The sequence below is a fragment of the Hermetia illucens genome, chromosome 4 (assembly GCF_905115235.1).
Source record: "Hermetia illucens chromosome 4, iHerIll2.2.curated.20191125, whole genome shotgun sequence".
Taxonomy (NCBI): domain Eukaryota; kingdom Metazoa; phylum Arthropoda; class Insecta; order Diptera; family Stratiomyidae; genus Hermetia; species Hermetia illucens.
Window position 1 is genome coordinate 107904830 of NC_051852.1, and position 24167 is coordinate 107928996.

Consider the following 24167-nt stretch of genomic DNA (forward strand, 5'->3'; position numbering starts at 1 on the left):
GATTGGGTTGTAGTATTCGCAAAATACTATCAGAGAGTATCATATGTATCTGTATCCAACAAACATGAAATCATAACTTGATGAGATCTACACAGATCCGACGGAACCAAAGTGGGTGTTTCCCACAAACTTAGGATTCAGCAGGTCATTCGTTGGAAAGTTCATGCAATATGAATATTTATAATGTAGTCAGCACCCTCCACTGCGAGTGTTGTTTGATAGTTTCAATTTAAAATTAGAATTTTCATTCGCGAAAATCAGATTGAGATTCAGTTTCAGTTGAATGAAGATTATTGCGAATAGTGGAAATCAGCGAGCAAGTGCTTCCTAAGAGTTTTTATTCACGCCATTGATTAGTGAAAAGTAATATCCGTTTTAAGGACTTTTTATAATAATATTGCTCCATGTCAAACGCTTGAGTACCCTTTCCCATCCATTCAATCAAAATGACTAAGCATTTCAAGTATTCAACATTGCACAGCAATAAATGCGAAAATCCTGATCTTCATTGTGTATAAACAGACAAAATTTTCTTCACTTTGAAACTTGGGAGAATAATACCAAAAGGAAAAGTATCAGTGTTCCATGTTCAGTGCAGCATTTTATCCTTTTCCTGAAAGAACTCTACTACGTTCCGGGGTTTGGTGCATTCTACGATACAATTTTACATCCTCACATTCTACCATCACACCTTCGTCAATGGTCGAACGAAATAACATTGCAAAATGTCCTTTATGAAATTATGTAATACAATTTTGTGCAGTGTTGTAGCTCGAGAGTAATAAACTACGGTTGTGTGGCGTGAACTGAATGGACAAGGCTATTCTAATAAGCCGTGATCTATTCATGACATGGTGAGGCTATAACGATCCCTTAACTTAAAGCTGAGCCCTGAATAAGGAATATAAGATGATGCATGAAAAGTTGCATACCCAGTGTGAAATTATGATACAGATTTCAACTAATATTTTCCTTACTTTCCAATATCTGATCAATATCTGAAGTAATTCAATTGAAAAGGAAAATCCTCTGAAAAATATCGTTCGTTCTATCATTGGAAAGTTCTGCTACATTTCATATCAGCTGAAGTGAATCTTCGACACACTTGTGGCATACAAATTAAAATAAAATTCACTTTGAGTCCGTTTGGAAAGGATCGTATGACCATTTTATTTAAGTTCCAAATTTAGACTAAAGACTACTTACACTATTTCTTACAAAGTAACCTATCTTGTAAACATTATCCTATCTTTATCATGTGTCGCGCACATGTCCATATTGCATTTTACAATGCGCAGGTCAAAGTGTCTTCATTAATGAAGACACATTTCTTACGAAATAGGGTACAAGCAATATAAATAACATTATGCTTGTACCATTTTTATTATCAGGCCCGTTCACACATGTTACAAAACAAGATGCGTTCTTCGAACAAGGTCCTGTTATTATCTTAAGATAAGAATATGTCTACAACTATGGTACAGGCAATATAAAATACATTATGCCTGCACCCAATAATATTTATTCTATATGTATACCCTAAATATTTATATTGTGCTATTACTACCCCTCCCCTTAAGCTGATTCGTCCCGAATCTGTTTGTGATCGGCGATGTAGCGTACGATACGTTCGATTTCATTTTCGACGTCGAAATTCACAGGTCGGTTAGGTCGTCTGATCGTCGGCTTACCACGGCATTTTCTACGCATTACTATGATACCAGCCGGAATCACTGTTGCCACGACGAGGACAAATGCATACCATGCATACTCATTGTTGTTGACTTTGTCGGCATCAAATTGTCGGATCTTCTCCAAATTGCGGAGATGTACCTTATGCAGGTACGGCAATGTCAGCTGTGTCGAATGTGCTGACACATTAAGCTGGAACTGCTTTGAAATTTGCGGAACCACTGATGACACCTTACCTGTAACTTTGTACAGTGTGTCGTTGACGAGAATATCCTCTTCAAACTGTACGAGGAATGTACCCGTAACAGTCACCGAGTGATTTTTCTCTACTATTGTGGCTGTTGCATCATTAATGATCAATGTATCATCATCAACCCTTTCGATTGGTGAGATGTGATATGAAGTGACCGTTTTACACGTTGCGACGTTTCCATTGAAGATCATTGCAAGGCATTTATCAAAACGATCGTGCTTGCAGACTGCTTTGCCCTTACCGTCCTTACAATTAACCAGTGGCAGTGTGTTTTTTTTTGCACTCGGCAACATACCTATTACTTAAATCTAATATGGTATTGTTATGAATTACAGGGTACATAACTATGAGAGAACAAATAGTAATTATATTTGGTACTTTAACTAAATATTTAAACACATTATTACTAATATATATTTTAACAGTAGAAGATGAAGTCAATTCACTTATAGTAATGGGCATTTCTTCCTGTTTTACGATTGAGAGGACCCCTTGGTCTGTTAAAATGACAGGATTAACAATGTTTAATTGAGCAAGGGTAACCGAGTAGACAGCGTTCGTTAATAAGGATATTACTCTTTGATTTCTAATGGTAATAATTTGAAATAACTCAGGAAATCTTGGTTCGCTGATATCATAATACTCTTTTTTTATTAAATTTATGCGCTTAGAGACGACAATAATCTAGACATTTCATTCGCATCTGCGTCCAGTGATTCCTTCTGTTCCGATATTGAAAACATTTCAATTCAGTTAAATTTATATTATGGATAAGGTATATATAATCTTCGTACAGTCCCACGTCCCCTTTTCGTAATGATATATAATTAGATGAACTATAGTCAAAGATTTTACCGGCGACGGTGGTGACCAATGTTAATCTGGATAGAGAAACATTAACGAATATTATCTTTGTGCACCTCTTTACCATCTACTAGTACCGCAGTACCTAAATCTTTCTGCACATTTTTCCTATCATACTTATTCGAAAGCTTATTCCCACAACGTTTATTCCTTTTGACAAATATTTCTTGCCCCTTTTTAAATTTTCTATTGACCCTTTTTTTGTTGTGATAATTATTTTGAGCTTTTTGGGCATTTAACAAAAGTTTTTCCGTATTAAGTTTATTTGAATCAGAAATGTTCCAAAGTAAGTCAATAGGTCTTGCTTTTGTTACAGAGTGTATAGAATTGTTATACTTTATTAACGCTAATTGGATAATTTCACTAAGATCTGTTAGTTGCATATCCTTTTTTATCGCTCTCGATATTTCTGCTAGAGTTGAATGGAATCTCTCGACTTGTCCATTGCTTGTACTGTGCATAGCTGGAACTTTATGGTGAGACATACCAAAGTGGTCCCTAATAAGGGATTGTATAACATTTGAACAGAGTGATGGCTCATTATCCGTAACTAATGTTTTCGGATTTTTGAAGAAACCAATTATTTTCGTAAGAGGAATTTTAATATCTACAATTGAACGTAAATCAATTTGTTCCACTAGAGCATATTTTGAAAATTTGTCTATGCACGTAAGGAAGTAGTTATTCTGAGTACTGTAAATATCCATATGCAGGATTTCACCAGGATATTTGGGTAATGGCGTACACTTCATAATTTGCCTTTTCGGATGTCTTTGGTATTTAGACTCTACGCAAATTTTACAATTACTAACGAATTTTTTTATTTCCTTACGAAGTCCAGGAAAAAAGTATGTATCCAGAATTTGGTCATAGTTCTCCTTCGCTGAACGATGCGCTCTATTGTGTTCCATTGCAATAGTTTCCAGCTGATCATTTTCATTTATTAAATCCATCACAATCTTTTCGGTATGCTTAAAACGAACCGAGGGAAACAGATTGATAATATCATTCTGTATTTTTCCAAGAATTTCCAAAGAACAGTGGACTCCATTAACTACCTTCACGTCAACTATCTCCTTTAACTTTGAATATAGACTTTCGGTGTTCGAAAAATCAATTTCGTGACGTAGGTACCCATTAAACAATCTAATTGTTGTTACTTTTAGATCCTTGCCCACCGAAAGAATAATCTGACTTTTAAAGCAATTTATAGGCGTTGACACTGTCCTTATGACGTGAGATAGGGATACCTCACTGTTATAGCAATTTCCGCTAGATTCACCATTTCCAGTAAGATTCTGAATATACTGGCGAGATAGCGCGTCTGCGACAACATTTTGAGACCCAGGCTTATAATGAAAAGTCGGTGTGAATTCTTCGATAAAGCTTTTCCAACGCTTTAGCTTGGTGTTAGGATTTCGATCAGATATCGCGAATGTTAGTGGTTGATGATCGGTATAAATGTGAAGATTGTTTACTCCATAGAGATAATTTCTAAGAGACTGCAATGCCCATACTATGGCAAGCATTTCTCTCTCATTGGTCGCATAGTTTTGCTCAGTCGCACTAAGCGTTCGTGATACGAAAGTAATCGGATGTTTGTCCTGAGATAACACAGCACCAATTGCTACCGATGAGGCATCAGTTGTGAGCTCGAATGGTCTGCTGAAATCCGGAAAGCGTAAAGTAACGTCCTCTGATACTAAAATCTGCTTTAACTTGTTGAAGGCATCTTGAGCATCTTTCAACAATGTAATTTTCTTTTTTTCTGACTTTTTTGCACTAACATTACTATTTTCTCCTCGCAATAATTGAGTCAAAGGTTTTGCAATTTTTGCATAATCACGTATAAACCGTCGATAGTAACCCGATAATCCTAAGAAGGATCCAAGGCCCTTAATAGTAGTTGGCTCTTTGAAATTAAGAATAGCACTTACTTTGCTATCTGCAGTTTTTAAACCATTTTCAGATACAACGAAACCCAAGAACTCGAGTTGCGTTTTGAAAAAATTACATTTTCCCAATGAAATGCGCATATTCGCATCTCGAAGCTTTTTTATTACTATTTCAATATCTTTTAAATGACTCTGAATATCGGAAGAAAAAATTATAACGTCATCAATGTAGACGTGGCAACGGACTCCTATGTCGTCCCTTAATACATCATCGATCGCTCTCTGAAAGATACTCGGAGCATTTTTCAGACCAAATGGCATTCGACAATATTCGTATTTGCCATTATTAACGGAAAACGCCGTTTTCTTACGATCTTTTTCTGACAACAAGATTTGATGAAAACCTGACTTTAAATCTAAAGTAGAATAATACTTGGATTTTCCTAAATTCGACAATATAACTGAAGTATCTGGAATAGGATATTTATCCGAAACAGTTTTCGCATTTAGTTTTCGAAAGTCAATTACCAGACGTAGTTTAGGATTTCCCATTTCATCTACACCCTTTTTATTAACTACCCAAATTGGGTTATTATAAGGAGAAGAACTCTTTCTGATTATACCATCACGTAGCATAGTTTCAACCTCAGAATTTACAAATTTAGTTGCCGTCATCTGGTATGGGTAACTCCTTGAATATATTGCTTCGTCAGTGGTAGTTTTAATCGTAGCCACAATGTTAGTATTATAAGGCAATGCTTCATTTGGATCAGCAAATGCTTTTTGATTTTCCGTAACGATTTTCTTAAACCCGTCTACACCTTCCTCAGGAATAGAATTGTAATCTAAATCCTGTAGGAGATTTATTTGTGTGCTATTAGAAGGAAAAACCTCTTGAATTCCACCTATATAATAAAGTTTACTACCAGTGACATCAATCATTGCATTGATTTCCTTTAGAAATCTGTAACCTATAATTCCATCCATATCATTTATTTCAGACAATACATAAAAATCAGAAGTACGTCCCATAATGCTTATCTGACATTTCGCGGTGATACGTGTTTCCCCATGAATGGAATGTACATCAAATTCATCGTTTTTTAATTTAGATACACCAACTAGAAATGGAAGATTTTTCACATAGTTTCTTTCGGCACCTGTGTCCAAAAGAAGTTTAATTTTCTCACCGTTTAACAAAGTGTGTTGAACGTATGGAAGACATGCTTTTGATTGTAAAATGTCTACAACAGAACTATCCTTTAATTTCTCTACCCGGAATGTGTTCAATTGATGTCTTTTTGAAAAATTATTGTTTGATGATTTCGAACGAAAATTATTATTTTTTCCCGAATTTTGTCTAAATCGAGACGTTGATGGATCTACATCCATTGGTTCAGGTGGAGATTGAGCTTCATCTCGGGTAGTTTTGTTAACCACTTTATAATGTGGACTTTTACCCAAATTACTCGTATGTTCCCTATCAGAGTTCGAATTAGCAAAAGCAGCGGCGAAATTATAGCGTTGTCTGTTAGACTCTAGTTCCTGTGCGAGAGCCAAGGCAGATGGTAAATCCTTTGGTTGACTCGCAAAGAGAGTATCACCGATAGGTCTTTTAATACCAGAAATGAAAATACGCAATGCGTCGTCTCTATACTTTTCATTCAAGGATTTCAAAACTACGCTTTCATCACCATATTGCATAATAGCTTTATTGGTTATTAAAGTCAATTGTTTTTCTACCATATCATAAAATTGTGGAATAGAAAAACGACCTTGTCTAAGAGTAGACAATTCCTGCTCGAGTAAATACAGTGGTCTCTTATCGGAATACGTATGGTCCAATCTAGCCAATATAGCGTCAAAATTCAGTGGTGTACTGAACGACGATAAAACCATATCAGCAGAACCAGTAATTTTGTTGCGGATAATAGCAACAGCTTGATAATATATGTCAGAACCAACATATGGTTGATACGGCTTTATTGCAGCTTTGGCTGACTGTCGCCATGATGGATACTTATCCATAACACCGCTAAACTCGTGCATTGATTTTGGTAAGTCAAGCCTCATATTACCACCAACAACCCTACTTGTGATGGCAATTTCCTCATACCTCTGTACAGAAGGACCTGGTGTCTTCAGTTGCTGCAAAGAAGACTGAAATTCTTCCCTTAATTGCGAAACAACCACATTAATATCACTCTGTTTTTCAACAGGTGGTGCTGACGCTCGCAGTTCCTGTATGGTAGAATGAAATTCCTGCCTTAACTGAGAAACAACACTGTGAATGTCACTCCCTTGAGTTGACGGACCTGGCTGAGATTTCAATTCCGCAATTGCCTCTTGAAATTCCTTCCTAAGCTGAACAGCTAATGAAAGATTAACCCTTTCAATCATATTCGAAATAGCTTCGGCAGATAAAGACATTTCTATTACTTTTTTTCTAAGAGATTTAAAAAATTTAAACTGTCGATTCGGTTAACCCTGTAATCGGCCCTTTTTAAGCTTAAATTTCTCAATTTAATATATTAGGATGTTTTTAAATTAATTGTACATACATAATACTCGTACAGATATTCATATCTGTTTGCAAGTTAGACACACGCCACCAGTTGATTCGATTCGCTTTGATTAGATATCTCGTTCACCCAGTCACAGTCACTTGTTGCAATGTTGCAATATGTAGGTACGTCTGAAAACTCCGCTGCCAGCCGCTTCACTCGATTATTGTTTCGTTTTAAATTCGCACGATCGTGAACATTTATATAACTAAATTTTCACACACTTTTTTACGAAATTAATACCGACTCCTTATACAAGGATTAAAGATTGTGGTTCAAACCACGTTGGGCGCCAATTAAAATAAAATTCACTTTGAGTCCGTTTGGAAAGGATCGTATGACCATTTTATTTAAGTTCCAAATTTAGACTAAAGACTACTTACACTATTTCTTACAAAGTAACCTATCTTGTAAACATTATCCTATCTTTATCATGTGTCGCGCACATGTCCATATTGCATTTTACAATGCGCAGGTCAAAGTGTCTTCATTAATGAAGACACATTTCTTACGAAATAGGGTACAAGCAATATAAATAACATTATGCTTGTACCATTTTTATTATCAGGCCCGTTCACACATGTTACAAAACAAGATGCGTTCTTCGAACAAGGTCCTGTTATTATCTTAAGATAAGAATATGTCTACAACTATGGTACAGGCAATATAAAATACATTATGCCTGCACCCAATAATATTTATTCTATATGTATACCCTAAATATTTATATTGTGCTATTACTTACATTCACCATTAATGACGCAACAACTGGTATTCTCTCTAGGCCTGCCTTAGCAAGGAACTCTGCGCCGAGTTCCACCAATTCGACATCCCGAAAAGCTGTCTGGCGTCCTGACCTACACCACCGCTCCATCTCAGGCAGGGCATGCCTCGTCTTCTTTTTCTACCATAGATATTGCCCTTATAGACTTTCCGGGCTGGATCATCCCCATCCATATGGGTTAGATGAGCCGCTCACCGTAACCTGTTGACCCGGATTTTACCATATTGCCATTACCAGATGGTCATCGATTTCATTGTTATAGAGGCTGCGGAAGCGAATAACCTCACATAGCGAGGGTTCTTCTCTGGAACGCGGCCAAGAGTTCGCAATTTTTCTTGCTAATAACCCAGGTCTCCGAGCAATACCTAGGGACTGGCAAAATCATTGTCTCGCACAGTAAGAGGTTGTTTGACCCTATGATGAGACGTTTCGAACGAAACAGTTTTTGCAAGCTGAAATAGACTGTGTTGACTGCCAACAACCGTGCGTGTATTTTATCGTGATAGCTGTTATCAGTTGTGATTTTCGACCGTAGATAGAAGAAATTATCAACGCTCTTAAAGTTGCAATCTCCTATCTTTATTGTTCTCATTAGATCAGTGCGATTCGATGTTGTTGGTTCATTGGTTTTTTGGCGCTGACCTTGCCACCATGTACTTCGTCTTGCCTTCATTAATGTGCAATGTCAAAATCTCGCTTCAATAGCCGCCTGCTCGATCTGGATGAAGGTAGACTTTACATCTCGGGTTGTTCTTCCCATAATATCAATATCGTCACCATAGACCAATAGTTGTGTGGACCTGAAGAAAATGGTGCCTCTCACTTTTTTCAGGGCAGAAGACGCATGATAGGGCAGGGTCTCGAGAGTAATCTTGCTGCTTTTATCTGGCCTCGACATTGGTCAGGGTCAGCTTAGTCAGTTTTATCAATTTCGTCGGGACACCGAATTTTCCCAAAGGCGTGTACAGTTTTATCCTGGATATGCTATCATAGGCGCTTTTAAAATCGGTGAACAGATGATGATACTTTGATACTGATACTTTGATACTACACTAAGAAAATCTGATCTGTTGTTGATTTACCTGAAGTGAAGCCTCTTTGGTATGGACCAATGAGGTTCTGGGCGTATGGGGCTTTCTGGCCTAGCAAAATAGCGGAGAATATCTTATAGATGGTACTCAGCAATATGATACCTCTATAATTGCTGCACTCTGTGATATCCCCCTTTTTATGTATGGGACAGATAATGCCTCCTTGCCAGTTGTCAGGCATTGATTCGCTGTCATTTATTATTGCACTGTTCAGGGAGCAAACGCGGTCGTAGTTAGCGATGTTTTCAGAATCGTGTAGAAGGGTCCACTGAGGCGCGCTAACGGGCTAAACCTCATTCATGATGATGAGAAGCTAGAAAGGTGGAAAAAGCACTACAGCACGAGTCTCAACCTCGCGTTGATGAAATGATTAGTAATCGTAACATGTGGATAGGGACTACTCCTTCGTGCTACTTGATAGCAGTAAACTCGTCTTGGCCACCAATGCACTCAAGTGAAATGCTGTTGCTGGGCTTGACAATCTCTCCGCAAAACAATTCATCAATGTTCCTTCAATTTCAGTACAGCTGCAGCCTTCACTTGTACTAAAATCAGGAAACTTCTTGATATTTGAATTTAGACCTCTGTTGAGCCTGTACTTCTTCAATTTCGTGGAGGAAACATTTCAGAGGAATATGAGGTCGAAGCGAGGTTGTCACTGATATTATTTCTTCTTGTTGTCGGTAACGTTCCCACATCTTTCCTCGAACACCTCGACTACGCTTATGACATCTGCTTGCTCTCTCTGCAGGTTATTGATCTTGAATAAATGGCCCTGGATCTGAGAAGATAGGCAAGCTTGTCAGTCTGACCCGACATCGTGCCCTTTCTATCTGTATTATTGAACATAATGTCGCTCGACCCATTGATACCGCATTGATTCTGGAATTGCAACTATCTCAACACAGTTGGGACTGTCCTACGATTATATCCCTGCGCTGTTATATGGGAGTAGCACATGGAAACTGACTACTCAAAAGCTTCAAGCTTTCGTCAAGAGTTACCCGTTGCGTTGGTGTGTTGGGAAGAAGGCGGAAGTGACCGTAGATAGGTTACACATTAGTAATTCGGCAACTCTATTTCTGGTTATGCCATGCAATGGAATCCACTGTTTCGAGATGGTCGCAAAGAGGGTTTCTCCATTAACACAATGTGCAGGCTGGTTTAGGTGGAGTGCAAGCGCCTCCACAATTCCCAGAGGTAGTCCAGAGTCTGCGATACGCTTGATGATGGACCGACCCAATTGAAGAGAAAGAACTAAGAGAAGAGAAACAAGTACTCAAAATTCTCAATCATAAAACAGAATTTAATTTTTTATATTACCAATCAAATCTAGAATTAACTTTACTGTCTAACAGCATGCAGGGAGCTGCACTAAGATTTTCCTGACCACCAAACTATTTCATAATCTTGTGCGAACTAGGAGAATACTCTTGTTACATCCTACAGACAATTGAGGATACTATAAACTTTGAATACCACTATAATGAGCCTATATCAATGGAACGGTGAAACCTTTACCAAGAGTTGATTCCTTTTAGCAACTAAAGCAGAGCTGAACCCCACAAATGCAACTGCAAAGTTGAATCTGTCTAAATGCAGCTCTACAGAAGCAATCGTCGACCAGAGCTACGGCACTGCTATGCTATGTAACTCGTGAGAATAGGAGTAGTACCTGTCAGTTCTGCCAATCTACATAATTGTTTGAAATTAACGTATCTTGAACTGCAGTTTCGGATAGTAGCCCAGTAATTTAACTCTTCAATGGTTGCCACGACACCGTTATTATTACTGGAGTAATTTTCAGAGATCAGGCTTGGGATGGTAATTTGTGTGGCAGAAAGCAGCGTTCAATCAAGCAATCAAGTGAAACCTAAATACATACATAGATAGATATTTGCTACATGGAAAATCTCCAGCAATGTTTTCATATCCTGCATTATTTGATTTTTTTTAAGGTACCACCTACTCCTAGAGCAGCCGAAAAAAAGTTGACACCCCTTGACACGAAATTTAACCTTCTCCTCCAGAAAATTCACTATTGGAAGACAACATTTTCCTTATTAGCCCACAGTGTTTTCTGTTCCAATTCCCTGCCCTGTATCCAATAAGATCATACAATGATAGCTAAAGTACATAAGTGTATACCATACATAATATATTACCAAGAAGCCTTTGCCAAGCTTGCATTAAAAGTAACTTCAGTTTTTAATCCTTTCAAGGTAAATCGCCTATCTTTCTGGAACAAAAAGAAAAATGGACACCAGGTTATATGAAATCAAAAAATCGGAAACTCTTGGACGATACTTGGTAGCCTTACGCCCCATAAAAGCAGGTGAAGTAATAATCCATGAACTTCCTGTTGCATTCGGCCCCCCTACAAGTAGCGAACCAGTTTGCTTAGGGTGCAATAAGAAAGTATCCTTCTATGAGACACCTTACAGGTAAGTAAACGATATTCAATGCTCCTCAATTCAGCAGAATATTTTCCAGATGCCCCGGTTGCCATTGGCCAATATGTAATCCCCAATGCGAAGGCCTCAATAAAGATCTCGGTCATAGCCGTATTGAATGTCAACTTTTCGCCCAGAATAATGTTGCGAAATTGGTGGAAAAATTTGATGGACGGCAGATGAAAATCGGCAACGAAATCATATTTCCGCTACGTTGTTTATATCTTAAGCAAACGAATCCAGATAAATGGGCTCAGACTATAGCGCTGGAATCACATAACGACCTACGTAAGGACATTCCAGAACTTTGGTCACGAAATCAAGAGAAGATTGTAAACCAGATTAGAGATGATTGGAACATAAAAGAGTTTACCGATGAGGAGATACACACAGTGTCCGGAATCATCAAAGTCAATTGTTTCGGTCTGGGACGGCAAGGGACCAAAGGACGAGCTCTTTATCCGCTTACATCAATAATGGCACATGATTGCTGTCCAAATGTTAGAACAGCTATTCATCCGAAGACGTATACAATGACGGTTAGAGCGCTGAGAGATATTGAGCAGGGCGAGAGTATTACAACAAGCTATGTTGATTATATTATGGTAATTGGATCCTTACAAATGTAGGCTCTTAATCAGATTAACCACAATACTTTTCCAATATGTACATTTCTTAAAGGAAACATTATTTACTTTTCAATTTTGTAGGGTACTATGAAGAGACGGGAACAGTTAAAACATGGAAAATTTTTCTGGTGCATATGTCGAAGGTGTCGTGACCCTACAGAATTTGGGACATACTGCAGTGCCCTCAAATGTCTTAGATGCAATGGTGGAACTGTTCTTTCTACGAACCCACTTGACCAAGACGCTGAGTGGATGTAAGTATTATGCCTTTGATGCACTGTTCACCATAATTTTGAACATTTTCTCCATTCAAAATTATGGCAAACTATATGACGTTCGGGAATTATCCTTGATCGTTTTTTATGACCGCCAACTGTAGTGAATACATCAAATACATCAGTACATCAAGAAATTATTCCAGGATAAATAGGTTCATAATTTTGACTACCTTTTACAGACTCCACTGGGAAAGCTAGAGCATAATGCACTCTAGGTTCGAGTTATAGACTCAAACGTTCGTTCTTTGATGTCTTGTCAAGACTCAAAATTTAAAGCTGCTAGTGTCGTCATAAAAATAGTAGATAGATTAAGATAGTAGTACAGTGTGACGGTTTGAAAGAATAGGTTTTTTTCTCTACATATTTCGAGAATATAACACACTGGCTCTTGGGTCTTGGGGGGTCTTGCAGCACTGCCATTTCTTCATCAACATCTGGTTGCTTTTCTTCAACTGGGGGCTACCAATGTACTTTTCACCATGTGAATTGAAAGCTGCCAACGTATTTTGTATCAACCAGATAGTAGTCGAAATTATTGTTTCCTATTGTACTTACCTTGAAAGTGGTATTTGGTGGCATTTCTCCCCAAGTCTTTGAGATCAGGGTCAGCTTTCACTCTTCTTAGTATGTATGCATAGGACATGCTAACCGTGCTTGAAATGATAATCGCCTCGGGACGGATCCTCATTCTCTCCTTCTTTTTTTTTGGCTTTCTTGGTCCTACTTTGGTCCAATCGACGTGCACCTTTTGAGACAACGGCTCACTTGGTGGCGTTTTAGGCACTATTTTCCTGCCTACCGAGGTTTCAGATGATGCGCTTTTGTGTTTCTTGGCAACCTACTGATTTCCTAGATGCTCCTCTTCCTTTTCCCGAACCCTCTTTTTTCCTCTGCCCATCCTCGAGTATATGGTTGGGTATCACTTACGTTGACTGCATTATCGTTGAAGGAGTAAATTTAGGGCTTTATTATATAGAATCGTTATGGCTCTCACCATATACTTGTTTGGTGCTCGTTGTGTTTATCTTTGATAAATTCCGACAACTCGACAACTTCGCCCCAAGCAAAATGAAGGATGACTTTTCCAGGTCGGAATGTCACCAACGCCTCACATCACACTTTTCTCCGAAATTACGCACTCTATATCCACCAGATTTTCAGAATTTATTGAGAGGGCTTAAATACAGTAGATTCTCGAGGGATTCCTTCAATTTATATGAGAAAACCACATTAGGTTTTTATTTTTTATATCAAAAATTCAGGTAATTATATTATTTTGATCATAGCTCTGTTACTGTATATCGCGCTGGCACCTATGATACCTCATTTTAAAGGTCTTCTCAAGCACTTTAAAAGTTTTGCGTTATTTGGCCCTGAAAAACCAGCATTTCGATGAAAAACCGACATGAATATTTCGAAAACTTCTATTTGACTATTTGATCGATTTCTGTAGTTATTTCAAAAAAAAATTACACTCCGGAGGAGGGTGCCACATCCCTTCCGGGGGGCTCACATCGGCGCTATATAGCTTTTGTTTCATATGCCATCCCCTACCCACACCCCACATTTCGTGTCAATTAGTTTTGACTGAAAAAATTAAGAAAGAAAGAATTAATGACTGAACTATTGCAATAATAAAATCGCGCTTCCACGTATGCAAATTTCCCAAGAACACTGACACAAACATATAGAACAGTATATGAAAATGTTAGGTGACCAACAATCCTTCGGTAACTTCAGGTAAAACGAATATGGAGAAGGTGAACGGATAAAAAATGAGGTAGGATTCATTTACTAGTTACAGTAAGATAAAAATGTATTAGATACACCTTTCACAATTAACTTGCAAGACCAATCCTAGATAATCATCATCGTTGTCATCAATGGCGCAACCTCAATTTCGTATCTCTAAACGCTGTCTGGCATCCTGGCCTACACCTCTGGCAGGGTTTGCCACGTCTTCTTTTTCTACCATAGATACTTCCCTTATAGACTTTCCGGGCTGGATCATCATCCTCTATACGAATTACGCGACCCACTCACCGCAAACATTGAGCCCGATTTTATACACAACCAGACGGTAGGCTACGGAATCGTCAATCTTCATGTAGGGGTCCAAAAATTCATCGGAGGATTCTTCTCTCGAACGGGGCCAAGAGAATAGATTTTTCTTTGCTAAGAACCCAAGTCTCCGACGAATACATGAGAACTTGTAAGATAATTGTCTTGTACAGTGAGAGCTTTGACCCTATGGTGAGACGTTTCGAGCAGAACAATTTCTGTAAGCTGAAATAGGGTCTTTGGTTCTGACGTTGCCACTGTGTATTTCGTCTTATCTTCATTGATGTGCGCCGCCTGCTCGATTTGGATGAAGGTAGATTACACATCTCGGGATGTTCTTCCATATCGTCAGCATAAGCCAATAGTTGGGTGGACTTAAAGAGGATGGCGCCTCTCGCATTTACATTAGTATCGCAGACCACTTATTTCAGGACCATGGTAAATGGGATGCAGAATAGGGCACCCCTTGTCTTAGACCGTTGTTGGGGTTGGTTGGCCTCGAGAGTAATCCTACTGCTTTTATCTGGCCTCGACATTGGTCAGCCTAGTCAGGCTTATCAATTTCGTCGGGACACCGAATTCTTCCATGGCCGTATACAATTTTAGCCTGGGTATGATATCATAGGCGGCCTTGAAGTCAATGAAAAAATGGTGCAACTGATGACTATATTTGTTCCATGTTTGCTGGTGGCAACATTTGTCTCATCTTCAGTTGGCGGGACCTCCAACTCGCCGATATTTTAGTTGTTGACCAGTTCATCAAAATACTCACCCCATTGCTTCAATATGCCCATACTGTCGTAAGTCAGATTTGGCCCTTTTTTCCACGCAAGATGAGCATCGAGGTGTGTAAGACTTCATCCTATCGACTTGTGGTGAAACTTCCGCGATTGATGCCGTTGATTCCTGTACTTTTGGAGTTCACCGACCTGCTGATTCTCCCAGGCTGCCTTTTTCCATCTGTGAAGTCGCTTTTCCACTCGACGGAGTTTGTGATAAGTTTCTGCGCATGCCGGCGTTCTTTGAGAGTGCAGCATCGTCCAATATGTAGCATTGTTCCGTTTCGTTGCTAACTCACATTCTGACTTTTATCCGACTGAGATCAAGTATGTTTGTGGTCGTACCAATGATAACGTCCTTCAAGTGGTTGTGAAGATCATTTTTTGACGCTTTATCTCCAGGACCTCTGCTAGCTGCAATTATTGCAGCATCTACCATTACCTACCCCCTACACGTGCTACGGGAGAATCTGTAATGGATAGCTTCAGTGTTTGCTTTCATTTCATGGTTGTCAGAGGTGATTCGAGATGGTATTGTTTTTCGAGCTCGGAGCACCATGTCAAAAGGATAGTGATCCGAATCCGTATTGGTTCCTCTTATGTTCTGACATTCATCAAGACTGAGAAGTGGCGCCGTTCGATTATCACGTGGTCAATTTGGTTAGTATGTTTTTGGACCGCTTTCTGCACAAAACAGGTACCTCCAAAAACCATTTCGTCCGATACTAATAATAATAATGATCGCTGGCGCAACGATCAATCGAAATCAACCAGGCGTTACAAGGTGAACTGGAACCCTGCGAAAGCAGTGAGAACTGCTATACTGTCTTTTGAACATTTCAAAGCACCTGGTATCTATCCAGCAATGCTAAAGGAAGGCATCGAGCACTTAGAGCGATTGCTAAAAAATATTTTCTAGCATGTCTTACGTGGGGCTATGTGCCTACTTCTTGGCAGAAGGTGAAGGCACTCTTCATACCGAAACCTGGAAAATATAATCTAATCTAAAGAACTTCAGACAGATCAGCTTCACTTCATTCTTGTTGAAAGGTTTAGAGAGACTGGCTGATCGTCACATTCGCAGGAAGGCGCTTAAGTCGCACCCACTTAGTGAAAACCAACATGCTTACCAGCGTGAAAAGTCCTGTGAGTATGCTCTTTATTCTTTGGTTTCAAATGAACAATGCAACTCTGAAGAGTGAGTACGCGATGGGCGTGTTCTTGGACATTGAAGGGGCGTTTGACAATGCGCCTTTCAAAAACTTTGTGATGCCGCCAGAGTGCCGCGTGTGTGAAGTATGCTGATCGACTCACCACGATGCGAAATTTGCCAATACATGTTCAAGCGTAAGTGGATGATATGGCTGTGCTTGCTGTTGATCGGGATCATGGAACGGTGATTTGTTAGACAGTTGATGCCACCACCACCAGCCTCCAGAGATTAAGCGTGGATATACGTTGCTATCATTAGGTTGATGTTCGCTTATACATCCGTAGTGGGGTGGTTAAGGTGAGACAAAAAGGTTTTCACAGTGAACTAACCGCACTGTAAAGAACTAAGTGTATGGGTATTACCAATGCCATGAGCACGACATCCGGCGCAGCTCTAAATGCGTTACTCAATTTGCAGCCCATGGATATAATTATTCCAAGCACCGCGATGATAGCAGATCGTGGACTAATTTGCATAGATCTATGGGGAAAAACGGACGTGAGGGGCACAGAGCATTGGAAGAATTATTGGGAGCACCGAATCCAGTTCTTACAATGCTATCTGAATCTCGGGTCCCCATACATCTGTTTGGTGGACGATATGAAGGGGAAGTCCCAGAGGAATGCATGGCGCGATATATATTGAAGTCTTCCACACCGACGACGCAAAAGCAGAACGCTGGAGGTGGAGTCTACCTCTCGAATAAAAAGAGAAGCAAACTTTTCTTTTGGGTCAATATGCAACGATTTTTCTAAAGGCGGCAAACTGGTTGATTGACGAGCAGTTGAAGGGTTGGCGCATTGCAATCTGCAATGATAGCCAGGTTTTCTTTGAGGGCGTTGAGTAGTTTTTTGACCACCCCCATCACCTCGAAAATCGTTGAGGAATGCAGAAGCCATTTGAACTCTATCTCTGGATTCAATGCGGTAGAATCTGGGTAGCTGGTCACTGTGGCGTAGAGGGAAATGAAATCTCGGGTGCTTTAGCAAAAGAGAATTCAATCTCCACCGTGCCAGAACCGGAACCAGCAATTGGAATATCAGTAGGAATTGCTAAAATTGTCTTCAATAACCGGAAACAAGCTTCCCGCAACGACAGGTGGCCTAAATGCTGCTGGACACACCGAACTTATCCTGTTAGAACCAAAGATGCATACCGCAAAGCTTATCCTGCCGAAAACAGGAGTACTTGCAGGAGTTTTATAGACATTCTGACAGGCCATAATTCACTAGCCGTGTGTATGTTCAGAATAGGAATTTTTCAAGATGGTACATATCCCTTCTGTAATGAGGAAGCGGAAGCCACGGAGCATTTTTTATGTGAATGCCCCGCCTATGGACACATCAGACATCAGATCTTCGGCGCCGAAGTTCTCCAGTTACAACGGGTAGCACCACATCCACTAACGCAAATCCTGCGATACCTTAACGAATCTGGTAAATTTCGTTAGACGAATACAATGGGCTACCACGGCCTGAGTTCTCAGAGGCTATAGCTTCTCCCCCACCACAAACTCACACCCATCCAATTGGATCAGGGACTTGAAGTATATTAGAGTACTTCATTCAAGACCGTAACGGTAAACTACAGGATTACAGTACCCTATCGGAAGCAATCTGTAAGCTGGTTACCGTTACGCTCGCCCGAAATTATTACCCTGATTTGATTCACGAACTTATTCAAACCTGAATCGACTGGTATCCGATGTCAAATCACTCCCACCAGTGAGATTTGAACCGCGGCTTTCCGTGCGGCAGCCTTGTGTTCTAAACAGTTCGTGCGATACTGCTAATTAAATAATCCACATTCCATCATCATTGGTGTTTGTATGTAAACTTTGGGAGCCAACATATCGAATACCGGCTCCTCCCTGCTTGACTGTTATTCCAAGTATGATTTTGATATCATACCAGGGACAGGCTTCGAGGGTTCGTTCTACTGACTCGTGGAAAGTATCCTTCTCCGAATCTGCAGACCTTTCTGTAGGGACATGGACGTTTATGAAGCTTATATTTCGAATTTGCCTCCCAAATGCAGACTCTAAAGCGGTTCGCTCAAATTTTCAAAGCCAATAACAGCAGGTTTCATTTTTCTGTCTGACTAAGAAACCTACTCAGAGCACATCATTTATTGGATGACTGTCCTGCATGAAACCGGCCAGTGACCAATGCATTTCTTGCAAAGGTGTTACGTCAGCCCAATATGGATACAGGGTATAAGCTAGCTGCTTAGCACCTCCTATTCTTTACAGAGAGCGCAGATAATCTTTTTTACCTCTAATTCTCTTCGCATGAAGGTCGGCCACTCAATTGAAAAGCAGAAGTCAAGTTTGCGATATCCCCTTATCTGCTTCTAGATACGTTGGTAAATCTTTGCGAGATAAGGATGTGGAATCCAGTGCTTGACTGAAGAAATGTCAGTTAAGCTGTGGGGTAATATGTATGTAATCCTCTGACCTTATCCAACCCTCAATGTAACAACGTTTGGTATGACCGCACTCAATATCCAATTAAAGTTAGTTTACTAAATGTGGTATTCGTAAGAAGGAACTGAGTTGTCTTTCGAAGGAAGGGTCATTTAACCTGCCTGATGTGAAAGCAAAGAAAGTTATAAATAAAATGGCAGCAAAGCAGGAATAATTCCTTAGGAATAGCTAGGCTCATATACCAGTTCCATAGAGAAGTGAATAAATCAAAGGGAATTATAACCCAGGACAGCTTTTTGCAGAACGTTGTGATTATAGGAGGTCCATTTGCATTCCTTCGGACGTAATAGGCTTTTAACTATTTAAAACCACAGTTTCACCTGAAGACCATAATGTCCTTAGTTTCTATTTTGAAAAGTTCATCTAAAAAAAGAAACTTGAAGGACACCCTAAGAACCCAGTGTATATTTTTCTTTAATTTTATTTTAAACTAAGGCACTTTTGTCAAGCATTCAAAGACAATCTCTCAATAACTAATTACAGGTGTCTACAATGTCAAAACTTCATTAATGCCTCCACTATATCGGCCACTTTGGATAAACTATTCAGAGAACTTGAATCGACCGATGCCACTCAAATTCAATCTTTAGAGGATTTCATTCAAAAGCAAGTATTGATCCATCCTGCAATATTAGGTAGTCCTATCCTTTTGGAAGAACTATTTGCTCCTTATTCAAACAAGAACTCACCTTTCCTTTCTCTACAATTTACTTCCAATTTTCTTGCAGGTACAAACGTATCCTAGGAGACAAACACTACCTGATAACCTTGGCCAAGTATAATATTTGCCAACTATACAACATGTCCAATGATTTCTCCGTGGATACCCTCCGGCAAAGAGAACAATATTGCAGGGATGTGTTGGAGGTTGTTAACGTGCTGAAACCTGGTCTGTCGCTTGTACGAGGTACTAATTCTTTCTCCTCATAAGACAGTGCCTTTCAATGTAGTTTGAAAGATTGATTTAAACTAAATTATTTCATTTGAAAAGATGTAAGATGTTCTATATTGAACAGTAAAAAATATTGATGTTATGAATATGGAAGAATTTTGGAGAATTTTTCGAACTACATACGTTTTTTGGTGACTGCAACTCAATTTACTGAAGGCACTTTCTTCTAAATGTAACTCTCTGTACTGAATCTACCTTCCATGTCATTTCAGCGATTACAATGTTCAACCTGCATATTCCGCTCTTATCACTGGCCAAAATCGCTTTCAAAAAAGGAGAGATCAACATCTTCGAATTCCGCTTACGTTTGCAAGAAGCCGTTGAATTGTTAAACGAGTGTGAAGTTATTCTGAAGTTGGATCCAGATGATCCTATGGAACGCGATATGGCCAACTTGGCAGCGATGGCACTGAAAGCTATAAACCAAGTGTTAATAAGATATAATAATTAGAAAATAGAGTCAATTATTTTTAATGGAAAAGTGTTGTAAGTATCAAATGTTCCTTGTATTTTATTATGAATAAAGATTGTCTTATAAACATGTTTTACAAGCGAGTGAAATCTGTTATAATGCTGTAAGCCATTTTAAACTGCATTTTGGTCAGATACGTTAAGAACGTCTCCATTTAATCTCTTAATAGAAAACATATGTTTGTGTGTTCCCTTCTCTTCTTCGTTGATATTTTTTCCTGATTTCATTCATAATTCGGCCTTATGGTCATCGATTATAATGTTATGCAAACGATAAGCCCAGAGCAACGAGACAAACACAAAAAGAACCACAAGCATCCATGATGCAACCTAGTTTCGAACTCGGGGCATGAGATGGCGAAACTGATGCTTAACCAACTCGGCCATCGCTTCGCCTTAGATATAAATAACAAATATTTACCCTGCTTGTAAGCGACTTTCCACAATTGTTGCGCTTATACGGGTTACTATGCTGATAATCACTTTCCCACGCTTGTGCTTCCCGTCACACCAGTGTCGCGTATTATAGAGTGGAGCGAACTATTTCGGCTGCATCCCGTACTTCTGATATTGACCGTCATACGCGCTAATGATATGTTAGTACTATATATGGCATCTTCTCGCATACTTAATACAGATATTCCCCGAAATTAGGCTTTACGTCAATCATAATCTCGAAGTACTTCGAAATAACGATGTAGTCATCAATTCGAAAGCTTCTTTTCATAAGGTTGGTGACCATGGTCGCATCCACCTTACATTCGGGTAGATTAGACCCGACCATCTCTAACTACAATTTTATGGCACCCATTAATGTAGAAATAAACATATTGGGATATTTAGCGACAATATCCACAGCCAGACCATTACTAAAACCGATTGTAGTATTCTCTTTTGACACAGAAAAAAATGAGAACCTCATTATACATCTCGTTCCATCTCCCTGCCGGACTACTACCGTAGACTCATTTGATCCTTTATCTGTCGATATGCAGGGTATTTCGGAGTTTAGGAGTGGTCGCTTCGTGTTTTTTTTTTTTTTTAAATTTTTCGGTTGGGTAGGTTCTGAGAATCGGCCCGTGAAATAAATCAGCAGAAAGTCCCCGCAGGCAGAACTAAGGCCACCTTTGAAAAGTACTAATCGAAACCCCACATGAGAAAAAAATTACAGGTGCAACCCTAGGTGGTCCGTCCAAACAGTGTCACAAGCGACCCAAGTGGCGCCTATCCGTACTGCCATCGAATTACGGCAATACATAAATTAATAAAAGAGTACGTGAGGGGGGGGGGATCCTCTAATTAATCAATAGGCGCCAAACAACAAACAAACAAACAAACAAGTCGGAATACCGGAAGCTCGTGCTTCGGATGATAGGTAAAGAAGAAAGGTGATCAAGTTAGAGTGAGCGGACTCCTCCCCGTGATATAATATATTATGGTAGTTTCACGGGGGTAGGGGGTGGTTTCAGTGGGGAAAAATTCCACACACTGGCGTCTCCAGGGAGACGAATCGATATATGCGAGGGCACTGAACCGTCAAAATAAGTCAGGTTCACGCAAGTCTGCCATGAGACGGCAGTTTAGAAATTGCTTCCACAAACCACTAGACAAATTGATGTTGACGTCACGATAATTTTTGAACCGTATCAAAATTGAATTGCGCATTCTGCCAGTGGTAATACTTCTCTCCATAATGCATCATGATTTCTTGCCCTACGACGTGGAGGAGCTCACACCGAGTCATGCAGACAATGCGAATCAAACTGAAGACTCATCTCAAGAAAACCCAGGACAGACGGGTAATCGCATATTAATAAAGCATCAAATACTATATATGGTTGTCATTTGCTTCTTGGTGGGGTATAGTGCATCAACCACTTCGCCATCGAAGAGGGTAACGGAGATCACTCCCGCGATCACCATCACGGCCAATTCTGAGACAGTGCGATAGGCAGACGCCACCCTTAAAGCTCCCCGTCACCGCACTTGGGAAAAGCATATACGACACACCTCCTTGCCAAGGGCATCAGCCCATAGCTCCGCGCCGTAAAGGAGACAGGACTGCGTTGCACCCAAAAGACAACATAAGACGTCTCCTAAATATAAGATCCCCAACATTCGTCCTTAGCCGAGACTCTACTTTATTTTTTCCAGCGCAAGCAGTCATCCATCTATGCGCATATTTAACAGTGCATGCAGCAACAAACGCCGCAACAGCATCTGCATATCCGACAAAGCATGACCCTTCTGGCATGTCGAGTCTTAGCAGAATATTGTGGAAAGCACCGCAGAGGCCAGGCGCTATGATGAATCCTTGTGCTATCCCTGACAGCGACCCCCGAGGAAGCAATCTGTCAGATATTCCCTCAATATTCCCAAGAGATAGTTTTGCACGTGAAATGAATTTTTTTGATGTACCCAGTTTATCTATTCATCTTAAGGAAACACTGAAAAAGGGGAAAAGGAGTTCCTGAAATATCAGTATATATAAATAAAATATTAGTGAAAAGGAAAAACCGTGCAATCATTTCCACTGCTGTTATCAGATTCATCAGTGAATTTACGACGGTGTCAGCTGCAACACCACCACCCCCGAAGTTCCTTCTAACGCGACAACACCTGTTTCAAGAGCTTGGCCGAATGTCCCGATGTTTACCCTGCGCATGGAAGCAGGGAGTGCGCCGGGCTGGTGTATGGTGCGAAATAGCGTCGACCACTTCGTACGCGATGTACTATATTGGTCGTCTCTTGCCGAGAAGTCTTCCAGAACCACCAACGGTACCAATGATTCCAGCGAAAAGTTACATCAGGGGTGCTTCTTCGTAACCCAAACTTTGGCGAGGATCCGGTGCTTGAAACTATGAGCCCTATCCTCGTCATCATTCTCAGGAACTGCTCCCTTCTGGAATTTGAGTGTGGCATGTCCTATTCAAGGGCTCTAGTACTGAAGTCACTCCCTACCAATATCTGCTCAAAAGCGGCGTCCTCTAGAGCATGAAACCTGCGTCGATAGTTCGGAAACCATTATTCTTAAACATCAAATCCAGACAAAGTGTCCCTCAGCCTTGAGCCAGAACCCGAAGTCGGGTGTCATCTTATACGTATGCCCACAGTCTAAGCACACGTACGGTTCCAGGCTAGTTCTCTGATGGCAGGGAGGTGTTTAGTTGGTAGTCCGCCAGAGTGCTGTTACGGGAGTCCAACACTCTGTGCGTAAACGCATTCACCTACCCTACTCAAAAAAAAAGCACATGTAACACTTCTGCCACCCGCACTGACGCGCTACATACTACCCATCATGTTTTGATTTTCCCGCTGTAATGAAGTTAGCATCACAGCGAGATTTTGGCGCCAATAATTCACAAATGTTTTTCCGGGCATTGCTTACCTTCGGTTATTCACGCTAGATGGCATTCAGCTCATTTTGCAATTGATGTTCCCGATCCGCTTCGGTGCTTAGCGGGAAGCGCTTTTGTTTCCAATTTTTACGCGTCTTCCATGTTGCTGTCCAAGGTTCAAGTTCAATGAAACGGGTAGGGGTTAGGTAATAATAGCTTCAGGTTGAGATGTCTTCAGGTCTATCCAACAAACCTGCACTCCTTCCCATTTGCTTCTAAGGCGACCCACTGGTGGCCTACTCTGGGATAGTAAATTCCAACCATTAACAATCAGATCGGTCACTTCGCGATCAGGAGCAAATTTA

At 40.1% G+C, this 24167-nt stretch overlaps 2 protein-coding genes across 2 annotated transcripts in view; one reads left to right on the forward strand and one right to left on the reverse strand.

Annotated features, from left to right (window-relative positions):
- The first annotated feature begins 235 nt into the window (after positions 1–235).
- Positions 236–24167, forward strand: part of LOC119654024 — a 51746-nt gene continuing 27814 nt past the window's right edge. Inside the window, exons 1-7 of the mRNA XM_038059187.1 lie at positions 236–352; positions 11366–11587; positions 11637–12201; positions 12307–12479; positions 19525–19647; positions 19770–19948; positions 20206–20430. Of these exons, the coding sequence (XP_037915115.1) occupies positions 11400–11587; positions 11637–12201; positions 12307–12479; positions 19525–19647; positions 19770–19948; positions 20206–20430 (1453 nt within the window). The 5' untranslated portion in view covers positions 236–352; positions 11366–11399. The remainder of the gene's footprint in view (positions 353–11365; positions 11588–11636; positions 12202–12306; positions 12480–19524; positions 19648–19769; positions 19949–20205; positions 20431–24167) is intronic.
- LOC119654023 lies at positions 5148–7134 on the reverse strand. The gene is made up of 3 exons (XM_038059186.1): positions 6077–7134; positions 5233–6001; positions 5148–5174 (listed from the first exon to the last, which is right to left on the reverse strand). The coding sequence occupies exons 1-3, from the start codon at positions 7132–7134 to the stop codon at positions 5148–5150; spliced, it is 1854 nt and encodes a 617-aa protein (XP_037915114.1).

Excerpts from the sequence above, each read along its gene's own strand:
- LOC119654023 (XM_038059186.1), bottom strand. The coding sequence starts at position 7,134 with ATGTCTTTATCTGCCGAAGCTATTTCGAATATGATTGAAAGGGTTAAT. Across the intron at positions 6,002-6,076 it reads ATGGATGTAGATCCATCAAC|ACATCAATTGAACACATTCC; the intron begins GTCTCGATTTAG and ends TTTTTCAAAAAG. Across the intron at positions 5,175-5,232 it reads GAAATCCTAAACTACGTCTG|ATACTTCAGTTATATTGTCG; the intron begins GTAATTGACTTT and ends ATCCTATTCCAG.